The 17,248-nt window shown below is 49.8% G+C and overlaps 1 protein-coding gene across 1 annotated transcript in view; it reads left to right on the top strand.

Annotated features, from left to right (window-relative positions):
- The window catches only part of SPOCK1 (SPARC (osteonectin), cwcv and kazal like domains proteoglycan 1), a 445,128-nt gene that overhangs the window by 304,809 nt on the left and 123,071 nt on the right, over positions 1-17,248 (top strand). The window contains exon 4 of the mRNA XM_056124356.1: positions 2,958-3,072. Coding sequence (XP_055980331.1) covers positions 2,958-3,072 — 115 coding nt within the window. The remainder of the gene's footprint in view (positions 1-2,957; positions 3,073-17,248) is intronic.

Genomic DNA, 17,248 nt, shown 5'->3' with positions numbered 1-17,248 from the left:
GAAAATGTATACTGGTGGAGGGATGGGTGTTGGAATGTTGTGTGACTGAAACCCAATCACAAAAGCTTTGTAACTATCTCACGATTATTCAATTAAAAAAATATATACAAAATTAAAAAAAATAAAGACCTGAGGTGGTTCCAAGCTACTGGCGTAGGGTCTGAGGAGGCAAGGCTCTGGGGAGAGCCAAGCCAGCTGTCATCTCCCTCCACACACCTTCATCTGTGAAGGATACTTGGACGGCAGCCAGCTCCTTGGGTGGTGTCAAGAAACAGTGTGTGATGCCGCAGTCAGGGGGTTGTGGTCACTGCTTGTGGTGTGGCACAGGGTGAACGTCAGCTTTTGTTATGATGAAGGCTGTGGCTCTCTGGGAATGGGAGGCAGAGCACAGGGGACAGAGAGCGCCCCAAGCATGCCCCAGGGCTCTTGACGCACTTGCACATATCCGCTCATGGAGCAGTGCTGATGCCAACCCAGAGCCATAGTAGGTACTGCCATTGCCCTGTTTTATACTCTACTGAGGCTGAAAGAGGTCACCAGAGCAGCGTAGTCACACTGTCACAAACACAGGGCCCTCGCTCATCCTTCTGGTTCTTCCTGAGAGCACTGTCCATAGAGGCCCTCTGTATCACAGTGTGGATGGTGCATGGTTGTCATGTTGGCTGCAGGAGCAAAAGGCAGCCTGTGTGTGATCACACAGCTCCTCTGTCCCCTGGTCAGACCCGAAGCTGGGGCTGCTATCTGAGACCAGCCTGGAAAACCCCCTCCCTAAGATCCAGACCAGGGAAAAATCCCAGGGTTAATGTTGACACTCTGGCATCTCCCTGGGAAATACTCCGTTCACCATGTCCAGGGTCACCAGGGTTCATGATCCCCAACTGGCTGAAATCCTGAAATACCAATTTGCGGTGGCTGGGAGCATAAGGTGGACTGTGAGCCATGGGCATGGGCACGGCTCATGGGCATCCAGTGGTCATTGCTTACCGTCAGCTCCATTTGGGGTCAGTCCTGGAGGGCAGGCTGGCTCAGCTGGCTCCTAGGTGATGTGGGAAGATATCCTACACACGGTCAAGCCCCCAGCCCAAGAGTATTCTGGCCTCTGACTCTCCTCTGAGGAACCAGACACATCCCACTGGGCACCGGGATCTTCCTGCTCTCAGCAAGGGCAGGGACAGACCCAGGTCACTAGGCCCTCAGTGCCCAGTGGTGGCATTTGACTGCCCAGAGTCCGCTTGTTTGGAGGGAACTCCCTGTTCTGGGGACCCCCATCACAGCCCCTCTATGAAGCCTCTCAATTCCTGCTTCCCATAGCTGCACCCCTCATTTGGAGGTGGGTGTTCTGCCATGTGACTACTCACAACCAGGACTAGACTGGGAACACACGCTGCATCCCAGTTCTGCTCACAGTGCTGCAGCCGGCCTTGTGCATGTGGGGTGCAGGGGGAGGATTTGGGGAGAGACACCCAGCATCCCCAAACTGCAAAAGCAGCAGAGAGGGCTTGGCCTGTGTGTGCACAGTCCTCTTGAGGGCACCTGAGTTCCCAGCAACCGTCTGAGAAAAACACTGCCAAGTGTTGGGGCCTGGAGTGTGAGAATAATGATGATTCTTAAGACGTTCAGGGGGACCCAGGAGGGGAGGCGATGGTAGCATTTCTCTGGGCAGTGTCATTGTCCTCACTTGCCAGGATGCCGGTTCCTTTACCTAGTTGTGAGTGTGTGTGTGGGGGGGGGGGGGGGGGAGCGATGGACAGGGGGTTGTGGTGGGTAGTTGCCTGCAGCTTGAGAGTTTTGAAAGATTCCACCCACCTACCCACCCATGCTGTAGATCCTGGACGTGCAAGGTGGCAAGTTGCTTGAGTTTTCTTGAGCATTCCCCAAGGCCTCTTCCCTGCCTCGCCAAGCACCTCCCGAAGCAGGCAGGGAGCTCATTAGCCCAGGGGCCTACTCAGCTGAGAAGCATTGCGGGATACTGAGCACTGTCTTAGGAGACCTCTTGCAGTGTTACCTGGTGAAGTCCACTCAGCGCCCCCAGGCTTCTCCAACCCACCAGGCACACTTACCAATGGAAAAGGGGCTCATGGCCCAGGTGTGCCCCCTCCTCAACCAGTGCTGGGCACCCATAGTGGCTGGAGGCCCTGAGAGCCCACAGGCCCTGAGCACTGACCCCTCAGGCTCAAGCTGCAGGGGGGCAAGGGTCTCTGGAAGTGACCCAGAGACCAACTGATTCCCACTGGTGGTGGCCCTTATTAAGAAACAAATTCCTGCCCATCCTTCAAGATCCAGTTCCCATATTAATGCTTCATTAATCCTTGCCCCAGAAATTGATCTCTATTTTTCTCCTGAGCTCTCTTATCACTTTATATGCCCGTCATGGCCTTTATCTAATTCGGCCTTGCACGATAAATATTTATGTGTGAGCTTTTTGCTCCTTCCTTCCCCATTACTCAGTAACCTTCAGTGGCACTAAACCGTCTCGCCATCCCGAAGTTGCTCGCAAAACTTTAAAATCGGCTTATTTATGCACCTGCTGGGTGTTTGTTGGAACGAAGCCCAAGAACCTCTGTCCCGAGGGACTTTTTACATTGTAGGAAATGAGTCAAATGAGGCCTGGATGAAGCCATTAAAAAAGCAACTGCAGACAAATAGTAGCTCTTGGTCCTTGGAGCATGGAAGAGCCGAAAAGAGTTTGAGAGTAACTCAGGCTCAGGTCAAAGATGCTGCCATCCCCCAAATCACAAAGGCATCACCCCAGTGCCCAGCAGACTCAGAAACCCCTGCCGGACTCTGCCTCCTAAAGCCCACCAGCCTGGGCCTGAGGCACAGTGGGCAAACCTGTTCTCTCTCCTCCCTCCTTCCATCACCCCTCCTGTACCTGTTGATTAGAAATGACCTGTACTTGAAAGCACCCTGAAGGTTCTGACATTCTTTTTTTTACTCTTTTGGTTTCCCCACCTCAGCCCTGGATCCCTCCAAAGACCCCTGCCTGAAGGTGAAGTGCAGCCCCCACAAAGTATGCGTGACCCAGGACTATCAAACGGCCCTGTGCGTCAGCCGCAAGCATCTACTGCCCAGGTAAGGCTGGTGGTGGGAGGGAGCACACCTCAGTGCATATCTGGGGGTATTCAGAAGCTGGTGGGACTGGGGGACAGAGGCCAGAGCAGAGGGTTCTGTGCCATGCTGAGTGTTGTTTGGGCCTGGAGGGGGGATGCTGCATATTCAAATGTTGTTCTCAGCAGAGACTTAGAATGGGTATCAGTCACTGACATCCCTTTCCTTTAAGCCCACTCACCTTGGCTGGGCACCCCTGCTCTGGGCGGATTTCATTTAAAAAAAATCCATCTTGGTCATTGTGGAGACCTTCCTCCTCCTACCATGACCCAGGATCCGAGCGAAGAGCGGAGCTGGGAGGAAGCATGGCTGCATTTCTCATTTCTGGATGACACTGGAAGACACTGCCCTTGAGGTCCCAGGGCAGCCTGACTCTTGTCTTTGCCAGACTGGATGCCCATCAGGGTAAGGGTCAGGACCACCACCACGATCCTCTCAGACTTCCGCAAGGGACAGCACTAGTACCCCTCTACCACAGTGGTCCTTCTTTAGGGTTCTCACGCCTCTGCTCTCTTACCTGCTGACAGCACAGCCCACGCAGTGGGTTACCCATGAAGGAAAGAGCTGATTCTGGTGGATTCTGGCATTAGTTGCACAGAAATCCTCAAAACAAGAAAGTTATCTGCACCGAACTGGTGCATTTGAATTAAGAACAGGATGGAGCTGGGGAGGAGAAAATGCCACATCAGCACCGGCATCCCGTTCTATAGGCCCTCCCTGTGACCTTGGGAAGTGCAGCCCTGGGCCTGTGAAAAGATGGGGCTTGGGGGTGTCTGTGACTTCTCTAAGTTCATCACCTTTGAACCCAGGCAGCACAGACTTTTCCTGCCCTGCCCCTTAGGTCCCAATGTCCAAGCTGGTCCATTTTGGTGCTCCTCTTAGGAGTGCATTTTTTTTAAAGAATTGGGCTGGAGTGATAGCACAGTGGGTAGGGCATTTGCCTTGTATGCAGCATACCCAGGTTCAATACCTCCGCCCCTCTTGAAGAGCCCGGCAAGCTACCGAGAGTATCTTGACCACACAGCAGAGCCTGGCAAGCTACCCGTGATGTATTAAATATGCCAAAAATAGTAACAAGTCTCACAAATTGTTGTGAGACATTACTGGTGCCTGTACAAGCAAATTGACAAACAATGGGAGGACAGTGCTACAGTGCTACAATTTTTATAAAGTTGTTCATAATTACTACATTCAGTATTCTAACACCAATCCCACCACCAGTGCACCTTCCCACCACCGTTATTTCCAATTTTCCAACCACCTTGGCAGTATTTTTTCCTTCCTTCCTTCCTTCCTTCCTTCCTTCCTTCCTTCCTTCCTTCCTTCCTTCCTTCCTTCCTTCCTTCCCACCCTGTCTGGGAGCTTGTGCTCAGAAAGTAAGGTTGAACTGAGTGATGGGGTCCAGGAATCCAAGATGGGGTGCCAGCCTGGAGTCCCCCATGCATTCCAACCAGGACTGTCTTGCTTCCAAGCTGTGTTTTTAATCACTACTTTATTTGCTTCTCTTTGTTCACTCTCTCTAGGTATAGTCTGTCTGTCCATTCATTCAGGGTCCCCATAGACCATCTCTTTGCTTGGCTTGTGTGGATCCTGAGCTACAGGGGTGAATAAGAAACCCCAATCCTAGCCCCAAGGAAAGTCTGGCTCTCATTTCAGGCATTTCAGAATTCCTTTGAGGGCATATGTGCTCTGAGAAAATCAGCCTGGTGTCTCTCACCTCATGTGGCTCCTTCCTTCCCCGCAGGAGGGGAGAGATGGCCTTTTGCTACCTTTAATCTAAGTGCCTTTTGGTGTAATGCTCTGGGATGCTCAGCCATGTTTTTTCTCACCTGAGTGTACATGTGTATACATTTGCATACAAATGCAGGATGCAAAGTCAGATGCTTAGTTGCTACTGCAGGGGGTTGGAGGTTCCTTCTGGTGGCATTCAGGGACTTTGTGGTGTTGGAAATCTAGTCCCACCTGACACATGCAAAGCAGGTGCTCAGATGCAAAGAGGGGGGTGCCTTTTTGGCTCTCAGGCACAGGCCAGAGTAGCAAGCAGAGTCTGCCCAGAAGCACCAGCACTTGGTTGATTTTGTGGAATGTGTGATTCTCCTTTCCCAAACCTTGTGGGACCCCCACAGTTACAGTGCTCTGAAGAGTGTGGGCTTAGGAATAAGAAATCCCTCCTCAGTGACCTCAGCAAGTCACCTGATTCTGTTTCTGAGTCTCTGCCCTCTCCTCTGTGCAGAACCATCATTTCTCTCTGGCCAGCTGACCCACAGCCTCACGGCAGGTTTATGGGCGGCCAAGGGTCTGATCCCCAAGAGGCGTGCCTTGTATGTGTGCTCCGTGAGGGTTGGGTTGGAGGGTGTCTCAGATCAAGGTAAGGGAACAGCAGCTGGTCTTGCTGTTCTTGGTGTCCAATTTGCTGACGGAGGTCAGAACCCCCCAAACTTGCTTCCTCTAGAGAAAGAGTAGCCCACTCCCAGTGCCTTCTATGCCTGCCTGTGCAGCCAGAGGAAGCCTTGGAGGCTTGGCACGAGGATTGTGCATCGTTTCTCTCTCGCTGGTGGTGATTTGTGGCCCATGAGCACTTAGATCCTGGCAGCTCTGATCAATGGGCTGATTCGTTCATTGATTGGGACCCCAGCTCTAAGAGGAGGCCCACACAGGAGCATGCCCACTCCCTTCGCTTTCCAGCACTGGGGAGGTTTCCACTGGGCTGGGGAGATTCTACATCCTCTGCTTTTCTCTCGAAGTTCTGACTCAACTACCATATCAGCCTGGCGCAGTAGGAGCGTCTGGGGCACCTTCCCGGCGGAAACATCTGGCCTTCCCTGCGATCCCCTCTATGCCCCATGCAACTGTGTGTTGACAGCTCTCTACATCATCTACCAGGGGAGTCATCCTGGGCAGAGCATCTGCAAGGATGCCCTCCACCTGGACAGTCTCTGCAGCAGCAGAGAGGCCAAGAGCAGAGAGCAGAGACCTTGCCTCCCAGCCGGCCACACAGCAGACCAAGGGGCTCATTCCAGGCTGCAGGGTTGCACGCTGAGGCTGGTCTTGCATACCTATGGAAGCAGAGTAGGGAGGCTAGTATCAAGAGAATTTTATTAGCTTCCCTGGTCCTGGAGGCTGCTGGAGAAACTGTTGAACATGCCCCTCTGTTATGTTGTCTTAGGATGGCCGGGCAAGCAAGTTGAGGGGATGCCATGCTGAGCACCCCATTCTCCCTCCATGGCATTCTGCCTCTTACTTTAAGAAGTATTTGGGTTCAGGCTAATATGCTGCCTCATATGAAGACTTCAACTCCCCTCCCCTTCTCCCTGAAGAATGCTCTTTGGAAACTGATGATTGAATTTCATATGCTAAGCGCTGTTGGGTAAGCCTGGGGGAGACATGTTTTCCAGTTGTGTGGTTACCCTCTGGGTTTGCCATGAGGCCCTGGACACTCTGCAGAGCAATGCCAAGGCAGTTTGGGGTCTGGAAGTCTTCTTTTATTATTTCTTATTTGGCGGTGTGGGGCCACACCCAGCAGTATTTAGGGCTTTCACTTGACTCTGCTTATGGATAACACTTGGCACTGCTCCCAGGACCATGTGAGGTCCTGGGGATTAAATCCAGGTCAGCTGTATGCAAGGCAAGTGTCCTACCCACTGTATTCTCTCTCCAGCCCAGCCTTTCTTTTTTTAAGAATATTTGAATCAAATTTGATATCATGGAGTTGGTGCTTATAGAAAAATACTAAAATTATTTTTAACAGTTAAACAAGCAATCAGCAGCAATCTCAGAATTTAAAAACAAGTTAAGATATCCCAGAATGTTTCCTTCAGTCCTGCTTTTCAGCCATAGTTTTTGCTCCTTGTTCTGTTTTTGTCTCAAGTTGATTATTCCTTGGTGCTGACCTCAATTTTAACAGTCTGCTATGGATTTTCTCCAGTTAATATTTTAGAAGAGTATTTTTCTGATGCTACAAAAACTTTGTAGATGTAGCATGTTATTATTGTATCACTGTCACTGTCCTCCCGTTGTTCATCGATTTGCTCGAGCGGGCCCAGTAACATTGTGAAACTTGCTGTTACTGTGTTTGGCATATTGAATAAGTCATGGAAGCTTGCCAGGCTTTGACGTTCGGGCTAGATACTCTCAGTAGCTTGCTTGCTGGGCTCTCTGAGAGGGGCAGAAGAATCGAACTTGGGCCGACCAGGTCAACCGCGTGCAAGGCAAAAGCCCTGCCCACTGTTCTATTGCTCCAGCCCGTTATTATTGTATAACATGCTATATTTAAAAATGACCTTGAGGGGCCAGAGTGATGGTAGAGTGGGTCTGGTGTTTGCCTTGTACATAGCCAACTTGGGTTCAAACTCCAGAATCCCCTCTAATCCCCCCAAGTATTGCCTGAGCATCACTGAATATAGCACAAAACCCAAAATAGAAACCAGTTTTAAAAAATGAACTTGAGGGTCCAGACAGTACAGGAGTGAAGGTGATTGCCTTTTGGCATGTGGCCAGCTCTAGTTTATTTCTTCACTGCATTAGGTCCCCTGAGCACTATGGAGATTGAGCCCTAAGCACTGCTGGGTGTGGCCTCCAAATCCTCCAAGTGGAAAGTTTACTTGAACAGCACCGTAGACCTAAATATAGATCCCATGTAGACCCAATATTGTGTATGGAACTTTTCAAAGAAAAGGGTAGGAGTTGGGTTTGACAAAGATTTTAAAAATAGAACACCAAAAATAAAAATGAACTACACATGCTAAAAGAGGAAACAGACGAAATAGGTTCCATCAAAATGAAGTCCTCTGATCTTCAGAAGACACTGCTAAAAATACAAATGCCTATGGGGTTGAATATTTGCAAAACATACATCAAACTAAAGATGGGCATATAGAAAATGTCACGGATTCCCAGGGTCATCCTGAACATTCAGGGGGAACTTGGTAACCTCCTAGAACGGGAAACCACCCAGCCCACCAACAGGTCAATGGACTGGCCAGTGGCTACTATTCTCTTAGAGCTGACTGTGACTTAGGTGTGGAAAGGAAAAGACTCCTAGGAGTCACAGAATGGATAAATTTTATTGAAATTATGCTAAGTGGAAGCAGACTCACAAAGGAAAACAATGTGCCATGTGATTTCCATTTACATGAAATTCCAGGGAAGGCAAGCTCATGTATGGTGACTGGGCACAGATTGCTGGCTAAGTGGGAGACAAGTGGAGAGTTCCCAGCATGCCTCACTGCTGCTAACAGTGCAGAATGGGGAATGGGTCCACAAGGAACTGCTGAGTCAGACTGGATCTAGGTGCCAAAGATCCCACTGGCAAATGGTTTCGGTCCTGGAAGAGGAGATTGTATTGCAGGCAGTGGATTATCTCTTCCTGCTGAGGTCTTTGAAACATTCTCTTAGGTCTTCTTAAAGAAGATACCATCTTAGGGGACAGGGAGGCAGAGGGAAGTCATGCGTGCTGACGAGGCTTGGCTCTCTAGCTTCACAGCCCACTGGGATGGCTGGTTCTGATTTATTGTTCTGGGTGGGCAGAAGATGGGGGTGGGGGCGAGAGATGGAGGGGGGCCTCTCCCCACAGAGCACTGAACATTGATTTTACCTCTCTGTTGCCATCGATTTTCATTTGGACAATGGAAAATTGAAGCATTTGTTTTAAGCCTTCCAGACAAGCCACGTTCTCAAATTCCTCCTGTGTCTCATGAATGGGAAGAAAAGATGTCAGCTCGGGATGGATACTATCTGAGTGGGCCCTTGGCAGCCTCCTGAGAGTAGAGGGATCTAATCTGTTTTTAAAATAAGGAGCAACAGCCAGGCTTCCCAATGGGCTGGGGGCCTTGCCAACAGAATGGCCCTTTATCTCCTCTCCCTAATTATGTGGAATAATGACACCTTCTCCACGTGGGCCGAGACTCCTGATCTGGCCAAGGCTCACAGCACACTGTGGACCAGTCCGCGAGCTTTCTCTCTTTCATGTGCACTTGAAAAAAAGGAATCAAAGTGTTGGAGGTCAGAGAGAAGTACATCACAGAATGAGCCTCAAATACCAAACTCTCAGAGGATATTTGAAAGGACGATGGGCTTCATTTTTTCATCTCAATTTTGTTTTACAACAAAGTACTGCCTCCTGCTATAGGGGCTCTGAGCGGGTTGATTCTACACACACCTCTGTCTCGGGGTGGAAGATGCATGCCATGTGGAGCATGGGGTGTTGGAGGTACCTGCCTGGCATTCTGTTGTTCCCCAAGGCAAGGATGGCCTGTTAGCAGAGTGTGAGGGTGCCCATGGGCCAGCCTGATTGCACATTAATGGAGCTCAGATATTTCCTCCCAGTGACCTTACCTTTTGTTTTCACCTCCAGGGATCAGCGGTGGGTGTGTGGGTGCTAATAGGGGCCCAACTGCTAGTTCTAGGCTATTTATGAGGGGACTTAGGCAGGGGGGTGCTCAGGCCCCCTTCTGAGTCAAGAAGTTTGTTGGGAAGAAAAACTGTCTTGATGGTGGGAGTTTGACAAGGATGGAAACAGAAGAGAACCCCAGGTTGTGCAGTCTCCCCCCACGACCACCTGTTCCAGTAGGCACCATGGCCCAGCTGCTCACACATCTGCTGCGTGTCATTGCTGGGACTGCTGAGGTTTCCTTGGGCTGTGTCCCATTTGTGCCGGGTGGAGTTGGAGCTGCCTTGGAGGAATGTCCCAGACCATGGTTGCTGCAGGATTGGGTGGGCTGGGGGCTGAGGCCCACCAGATGCACAGGGGCCAGGCCCCTTCCTTCTTATCCCTGTCCCTTATGGAGTGATAGGGGTGGTGGAAGAAATGGAGGGTTTTAAACCTATTTCCTCCTTTTTGTGCTCAAATCAATAAGTTGGGGCTCACTGCCATTTCTCCCTTAAATAAAAGTCCCCTTAACCTTGTATAAGTTAGACAGAGATATTTAATCATATTCAGCCACCACTGACTTTATTTATTATTATTTTAATAAATATATTAAAATATATTTTTATATATTTATGCCCCCATGCCTGGCTGTCCTCACTGAGGCCCCTTGGAGGGGATCGGGTTGAGTTTCCCTCTCCACCCTGAGCAGAGCCCCAGCAGCTGAAGACCTCCAGGACCCAGTCACAGCCATGCTGAGGCCACTTTCCACATGGTAGGACAAGCCTCACGCATAAAGGAACCGGCAGGGGAACCCAGGGTCACATTAGTGGATGGTCAGGGTTACTTCTGGCTCTGCATTCAGGAATTACTCCTGGTGGGCTGAGGGGACCAATTGGGATGCCTTGGATCAAATTCCAGTCAGTCACATACAAGAACCTTTTATTGAAGATACTCAATTGCTCTACTTCACTGAGAAGAGAAAAATGAATAGAAAAATTCACAAAGATTATATAAAATTGTCCTAGAGGTATATTTAAAAAGATCTATAAGCATTGATTATCAGAAAAGTATAAATCAAAATGAAAATAAGGTATCACCTCACACCAGTGAGAACAGTTTGCCTGAAAAAGATGAGAATCAATAAGTGATTGTGAGAAGGTGGCAAAACATAAGCTATTTTCACTTTAGTCTCTTTAGAAAACAGTTTGAAGATTCTCAACAAATAAAGACAAAAGCTTCCATATTCTTCAATTTCATGTCAAGGCATCTACCCCCCAAACACAAAAACATATGCGTGTAACATATGTCCATCACTAATTATCTACAGTAACTAACATCTTGAAAAACACAGTGACCAAAACGTGCCCACTTTTCTTTAATGGATAAAAAAATGTTAGTACATATAAACAGTGAAACCCCATCAACGGCCATCTAGAGACTATAAAACCAAGCTCCCGGAAGAGAACAAGGCAGAGTCTTCTGCCCCCGTGCCTGCTGGCCTCACTGGGGCCCCTTGGAGGAGGGAGGGTTGAGTTTCCCTCTCCGCCCTGAGCAGAGCCCGGACAGCTGAAGACCTCCGGGACCCAGCCAAAGCCATACTGAGACCACTCTCCACACGCTTGGACGAGGAACTGGCAGAGGAACCCAGGTGTGCGGGACCCGGGGCTGAGATTTCTAAGTCTGCTTGGTTCGTGACTGGGCCTCCTCCACCCAGCTCCCCCACCTTCCAGTAGCTAGACAGTTACACCCATCAACTGCTGTGTAACCCCATCAACGACCATCCAGAGACTATAAAACCAAGCTCCTGGAAGCGCATGGTCACATTTGTGTCCACGCAACCTCTTATTCTCTAGTTCTCACTCTCAGAGAACCCGGCAGGCTACTGAGAATATCATACCTGCCTATATGCCTGACTAGGAACACCTGTAAAGGTGATTAGAGGCTGTCCCAGAAGCCTCCATCCCTCTCGGAGAGCCCAGCAAGCTACTGAGAGTATCCCGTCTGCACGGCAGAACCTGACAAGCTACGCGTGGTGTACTCGATGTGTCAAAAACAGTAACAATGAATGGTCCTCATTCCCCTTACCCTGAAGGAGCCCCCAGTATGTAATTGGGCTACACTTGCACGTGACAGGGACGAATGGAGACATTACTGGGCCTGCTCGAGTGAATTGAAGAACAATAGGGTGATAGTGATATTGATGATTATTATTTTGGTCTTGGGGGGGCCAAGCTTAATGGTGCTCAGGGCTTACTCCTGGCTCTGTTCAGGGACCACTCCTGGTGATGCTCTGGTGTGCCAGGATCAAACCAGGATCAAACCTCCTGCAAGGCCAGCACCTCACCTGTTTCACTGTCTTGCCAGCTTCTGCTCTTTGTTTTTATTTTAAAACATCTTTTATGTTTTGGAATCACCAGGGGCCATTGGAAGCACTCATGGTGATGCGTGGCCAACCAATCCAGATGGTACAGTTTCTAGGGCCTGAGAATATGGGACAGCCCATCCGGACCACCCCTGAAGACTCAGGGGCCCCTGGAGTCACACCCAGCAGTACTTGGGATGGGGTGGAATGTGATGCTGGGGATCCAGCCAGGGATGTGTGTGCCCAAAGCCTGAAGCTTTGATCCCAGGGATGTGTGTGACAAAAACCTGAAACTTTGATCCCAGGGATGTTTGTGACCAAAGCCTGAAACTTTGAGCCCTGGGTATCTCACAGGCCCCAGCTTTAAACCACAGAAACACTGAGTGTCTCTCCATCAGGACTCAGCCACTGCTGAGTCCCTCATCCAGCAGAGTGCAGGGCCGAGCAGGTCAGCCACTTTTCTGCTCCTTTGTCTTCCACCAGACACAGAGGTATTGATCAGTAAAGCCTGATGACAAGAGCAGCTGGGAGGCAGGAGCGATGCCTAATGGAGAGGCGAGTCCTGTGTGGGGTCTTTGGCCCCATAGAGCAGTAGGATGGTGTGAGCTTTCATAGACAAACTCTCGAGGTGAGCTGTACAAACAGTGAAAAATACATCAAAATCAGAACTGCCGGTAAAATTCATCAGACGTGTATCTTGCTGTGCTTTGTTTTCCTTAAAATAAAAAAAACTGGGGAAATGGCTCAAAGGGCTAAGTGCAGTCTCACCATGCATGAGGCCTATGCTCGACCCCCAGAACCACATGGTCCCTTGAGCACCGCTAGGAGCAACTCACAAGCACTGAGCTGGAAGCAGCCCATGAGCATTTATGGGTGTTTCCCCTTCAACTCCCAGCAGACAAACTAGGCAAGCAAAGCAAGCAGGGTTGTGTGTGAAAATTGGGGTGGTGAGGCAGTTACCTCCAGGACGTTGAGTTGCCTTCTCTCTGGCTAGGCAGATCCTGGCTGTACCTCTCAGGAGCCAGAGTCACTGCTCTGCCACGCCCACCACCCCACTGCCATCCCCACACCACCTAGACTGCACTTCCGGAAGACTCTTCACTTCCAGAATGGCAGTTGGCGTGTCCAGTTGACCCTAGAGTTCTGGGTTGTAGTTTTCCTTTGGAGTCAGGCTTCGTCTGTGCATGATGAGACTGTTTTATCGTGGCTTCCTATGCAAGTGCAAGTACCTGCACGCTCAGTTGCTATGACTCAGGAAAATGTGCATGCTCATGTGTGTGCACATGCATGTGTGTGTGTGTGTGTGTGTGTGTGTGTGTGTGTGTGTGTATACACAGGTGCATGTGCACATCATGTCCTTGGTCATGTCTATGTCCCACTATGCAGTTCTGCCCTGGACACCCCTTTTATGGGTGCCCTTGCAGACCCTGGAGTACACGGAGTGACTCTTTCCTGCACACATGTAAGTGAGCTGCAGGGAGAGGTTGCTGGTTCAGAGGAGCTAATCACTAGGTGTTATTTCCACCAGGCTCAGAGCATGCTGGGTGTGAATCATTAGATTAACACGGCCATCAAGAAATGGACCTGTTTAAGTCCCTATGCAGCTTCCTACAGAATGTGACAATGGCCCGAGTCCTTTGCCACTTTCCAGCCTCCAGCTGGAGCAGGAGGATCCACGTGGTGTCTCAGAACATACAGTGTCTTCTTTGCTACGAAGTTACCTGATTGAATTTTCCCCATTTCCACTTACATCTGTTTAAATCTTCTCCAGCCTCTCTTCTTTGCCTTTGTTATTCATAAATCTGCCTCGGCCTGCTCGTAGCTCTGATGAAACTCATCAAGATCCCAATTCACAGGTTTTCAGTTTAGACATTTTATGTCAAATTAATTCAACCAATGAACCATGAAAGACATTCTTTATGGAGCTCAGGCACTAGAGGAACCCCAGCTGGGGCCCCTGGCCAGGCAGGCTGAGGGGCCAGAAAAGGGACTCGGGATGATTTACACGGACATCCAAGGCTGGCTTGATGAGCACCTTTGTTTTAAATAGAATGTGATCTAACTAATGTCCTGTCTTTAATGTTGGAAGGAGGTTGGCAGTGGTTGGCCCTCTGTGCCTGCAAGGACAGGAGAAATGAAAGGTAATGAGTCTGGGGACCTTGGTACGTTTCCAAGGTGCACTTGTGAGGGATGGTTTTACAGGGACAGGCAGCAGTGCATGTGGCTTCCTCCTGAATGGCCTGGTCAAAGTCCCTCCCTGACCTCAGAGGGCTGCCAGAACTACCTTCCAGCTCTCCAGGGGAGCAAGGAGGCCCCACCTGAAACCTGCCACTGCCTCCAGAAACTCCCCAGAGGAGGGCAGAGCAACAGGCAGCCCCTCACTCTCCAACCCAGAACCAGAGTCAGCAGAGAGCTATGGAAGCCCCCTGGGAATGGGAGGGATCCTTGGTTCCAGGGAGGGTGGGGATGAAGGATTTGAGGGCGTGAGTCCTCCCTGGCACAAACTTGGCAGAGCTAACTCAGGAAACAGCACACAAGCATGGGTGATGGTGGGTTAAAGGTCATTCATCAAAATTCCTTTCCTTTGAGGGTCTTTATCCAACAAAGGCTTATGGCCCCTTCCACTGGCCAAAGGCTGCTGTAGAGTGGTGATTCTGTAGTGAATGGATGTTTTCTACTCCAGGGGGTAGAAAAACCCTGGGTGACGAGAGTCAGAGACATGAAGTGTGGGGGACCAGGGAGAGAGCTCAACTGGTAGTGCAGAGTCAAGTAGATGCAAGGTCCTGAATTTGAACCAAAGAAGCCTGCAAGCACTACCAGCCCTATAAGCTAAGCTCTGCTGGAAGTAGTTGCTATGAAAGTATATGTATTTTCGTATCACTCCAGGCTGGAGAAATAGCACAGCGGGTAGGGTGTTTGCTTTGCAAGTGGCCAACATGGCCGACTCGAGTTTGATTCCTCAGCTGCTCTCGGAGAGCCTGGCAAGCTACCGAGAGTATCTTGCCCGTATGGCAAAGCCTGGCAAGCTAACACAATTGTCACTATATATAGTGTTTAGTAAATGGTGCTGTTCTCTGGATAATAGCTGAACGCAGGGAGAGTTTCTTTAGGTAGAAGAGAGGACAGGAATAGGTGCCATTTGGGTCATAAGTAGGAAAGTGAGGGCCAGAGAAAGAGAGTACAGAGGGTAAGGCAAGTCTTGCAGCTGACCTTGGTTTGATCTCCAGAACCAGAAATGATTCCTTGAAACCCACCAGGAGTGATCTCTGAGCACAGAGCCAAGAGTAGAGTCACGTTCACGGTCCTCCCATTGTTCATCAATTTGCTTGAGCGGGCCCAGTAATGTCTCCATCATGAGACTTGTTAATGTGTTTGGCATATCGAATACATCACAGGTAGCTTGCCAGGCTCTGCCGTGCGGGCGAGATACTCTCAGTAGCTTGCTGGGCTCTCCATGAGGGGCGGAGGAATCGAACTCGGGTTGGCCACGTTGGCTGCTTGTAAGGCAAATGCCCTACCGCTGTGCTATCGCTTCAGCCCAAGAGTAGAGTAAGACCTGAATATAGCAGAGTGTCACCCAAAAACAAACAAAAATTAGGGAAAAGTGTTCTCAGTAGAAGGAGCAGCCTTTGTAAGGACCTAGGTGAGGATGAGGGCAAGGGAAAGCCTGGGATGAAATCAAACAGGCCTGCATGGCTGGAAGGTGGCACCCAGGGGCCACTGCTGCATGGAGGAAAGGTTGGGGGCAGGGGGAAACAGCTTGTGTTTCAAAGTTTCAAAGTGCAAGTGGAGGACTGCCTGGAGGAAGAAGCCAACCCAGAGGAAGATCCCATGAGTGGCTTTCCCTACCTACTCCCAGTGTACTCACCATTGGAAGCAGCCTGCTCCATTCCCTCATGGAAGACAGACGTCAATGATGTAGTGAAGCATGCAGCTTTCATGGAGCTCAGGACAAATCCCAGCATCCTGGCTGAACTAGAAGATGCCTCCTTTGAACTCGAGATGGTTATTTATGAGCAGGCAAACCACCCGTGGTTCCAGGAAATGAAATGAAGAACCTGAGATGTGGCCTTAGGTGTAAGTTTGGCTCTGGTCTCTGTACTCATGGGGTAGCCTGCTGGCACCCTCCTGGTGTGGCAGCAGGGCACTGCAGTGGAGCTGGGCTAGGGCTGTGGGTTCCTAACATTCACAGACGGAAAGTCTCCCCCAGCTCTGTACCTATGGCTAATTGAAATCCTCTGCTCAGCACTGCAGCTATGTCAAGGGCTCAGCCCCACCACCTCACAAATATTCTCTACAGAGACACCAATTTCTGAATAAATCCATGTACCCAGTGCCTGGGCTGAGAGCTTTTCAGAGTCAGGGTGGGAGCCCCTCACCCACATCCATACTTCTGGAAACCCCAGAATCATACCCACCTACCACGTCTACTGCCACATGGACTTGTTGGCCCAGATCATAGACCCAGAAGTGTCTGGACTGCGCAGCTGCATATGTGGCTGCAGACACTTCCAGCAGCAACAAAATTTTAATAAATCTTTAGACCAGGACTTACCAATCCCAAAATCAGATATAAGAGTGTTCACATAAATTTATGTTCTGGATATATTGATTTTAATATTGCAACTTCATTATCAATTTTAATTCTAGAATTGAATCAATAGTTGCCACTTTTTTCTACATTAAAAAGCAAACAAAAAAAGTCTGCGACTCATGTCCCCCTCTGCCTGATGTTTTTAATTTTTTAATTAAAAGTCTCTTTGTTTTTGTATATTTGGGGCTTACTCCTGGCTCTGTGCTCACTCAGTGGACTATATGGAACATCAGGAATGGAATCTGGGTCAGCTGCATCCAATGCAAGTGTCCTACCTGATGTATTGTCATTCCTTTCCCTGTGCCCATTCTAATCCGCAGACTGGTGAGGGAGGCAGACCCAGGCCCTGCAGAGCTAGCCAGGACCTACAAAGATTTGGCTCTCAGGCCTGGTGCCTGGAACTTGTGTGTATTATTAAGCAGATCAGCATGATAGAATCATGTGGCTCAGCATGGATGAAATCGCCTAGGACTCTAATTCTTTTTTTTTTGGGAGGGGGTGTCACAACCGACGATGCTCAGGGCTTACTCCTGGATCTGCACTCAGGAATTACTCCTCATGTTGCTTGGGGGGACCATATAGGACGCTGGGGATTGAACCCGGATCTGCCGTGTGCAAGGGAAACACCCTACCCACTGCACTATCACTCTGGTCCCTCTAGTTCTTTTAACCAGGTTGGGTACCATAGAAGGGAAGCCAGAGGACTGTGGGGATGAGGGTCTGTGTGTTCCCACTCTGGTGCTGATCCCAAAGATCTTGTTGTAGCCTTGCAGAAGAGGATTAGGGATGTAGCTGATGGAGGCTGATCTAGCAGGTC

This window comes from Sorex fumeus, unplaced genomic scaffold (genome assembly GCF_029834395.1).
Source record: "Sorex fumeus unplaced genomic scaffold, SorFum_2.1 ptg000051l, whole genome shotgun sequence".
Taxonomy (NCBI): Eukaryota; Metazoa; Chordata; class Mammalia; order Eulipotyphla; family Soricidae; genus Sorex; species Sorex fumeus.
This window is presented reverse-complemented; position numbering and strand designations above follow the sequence as displayed.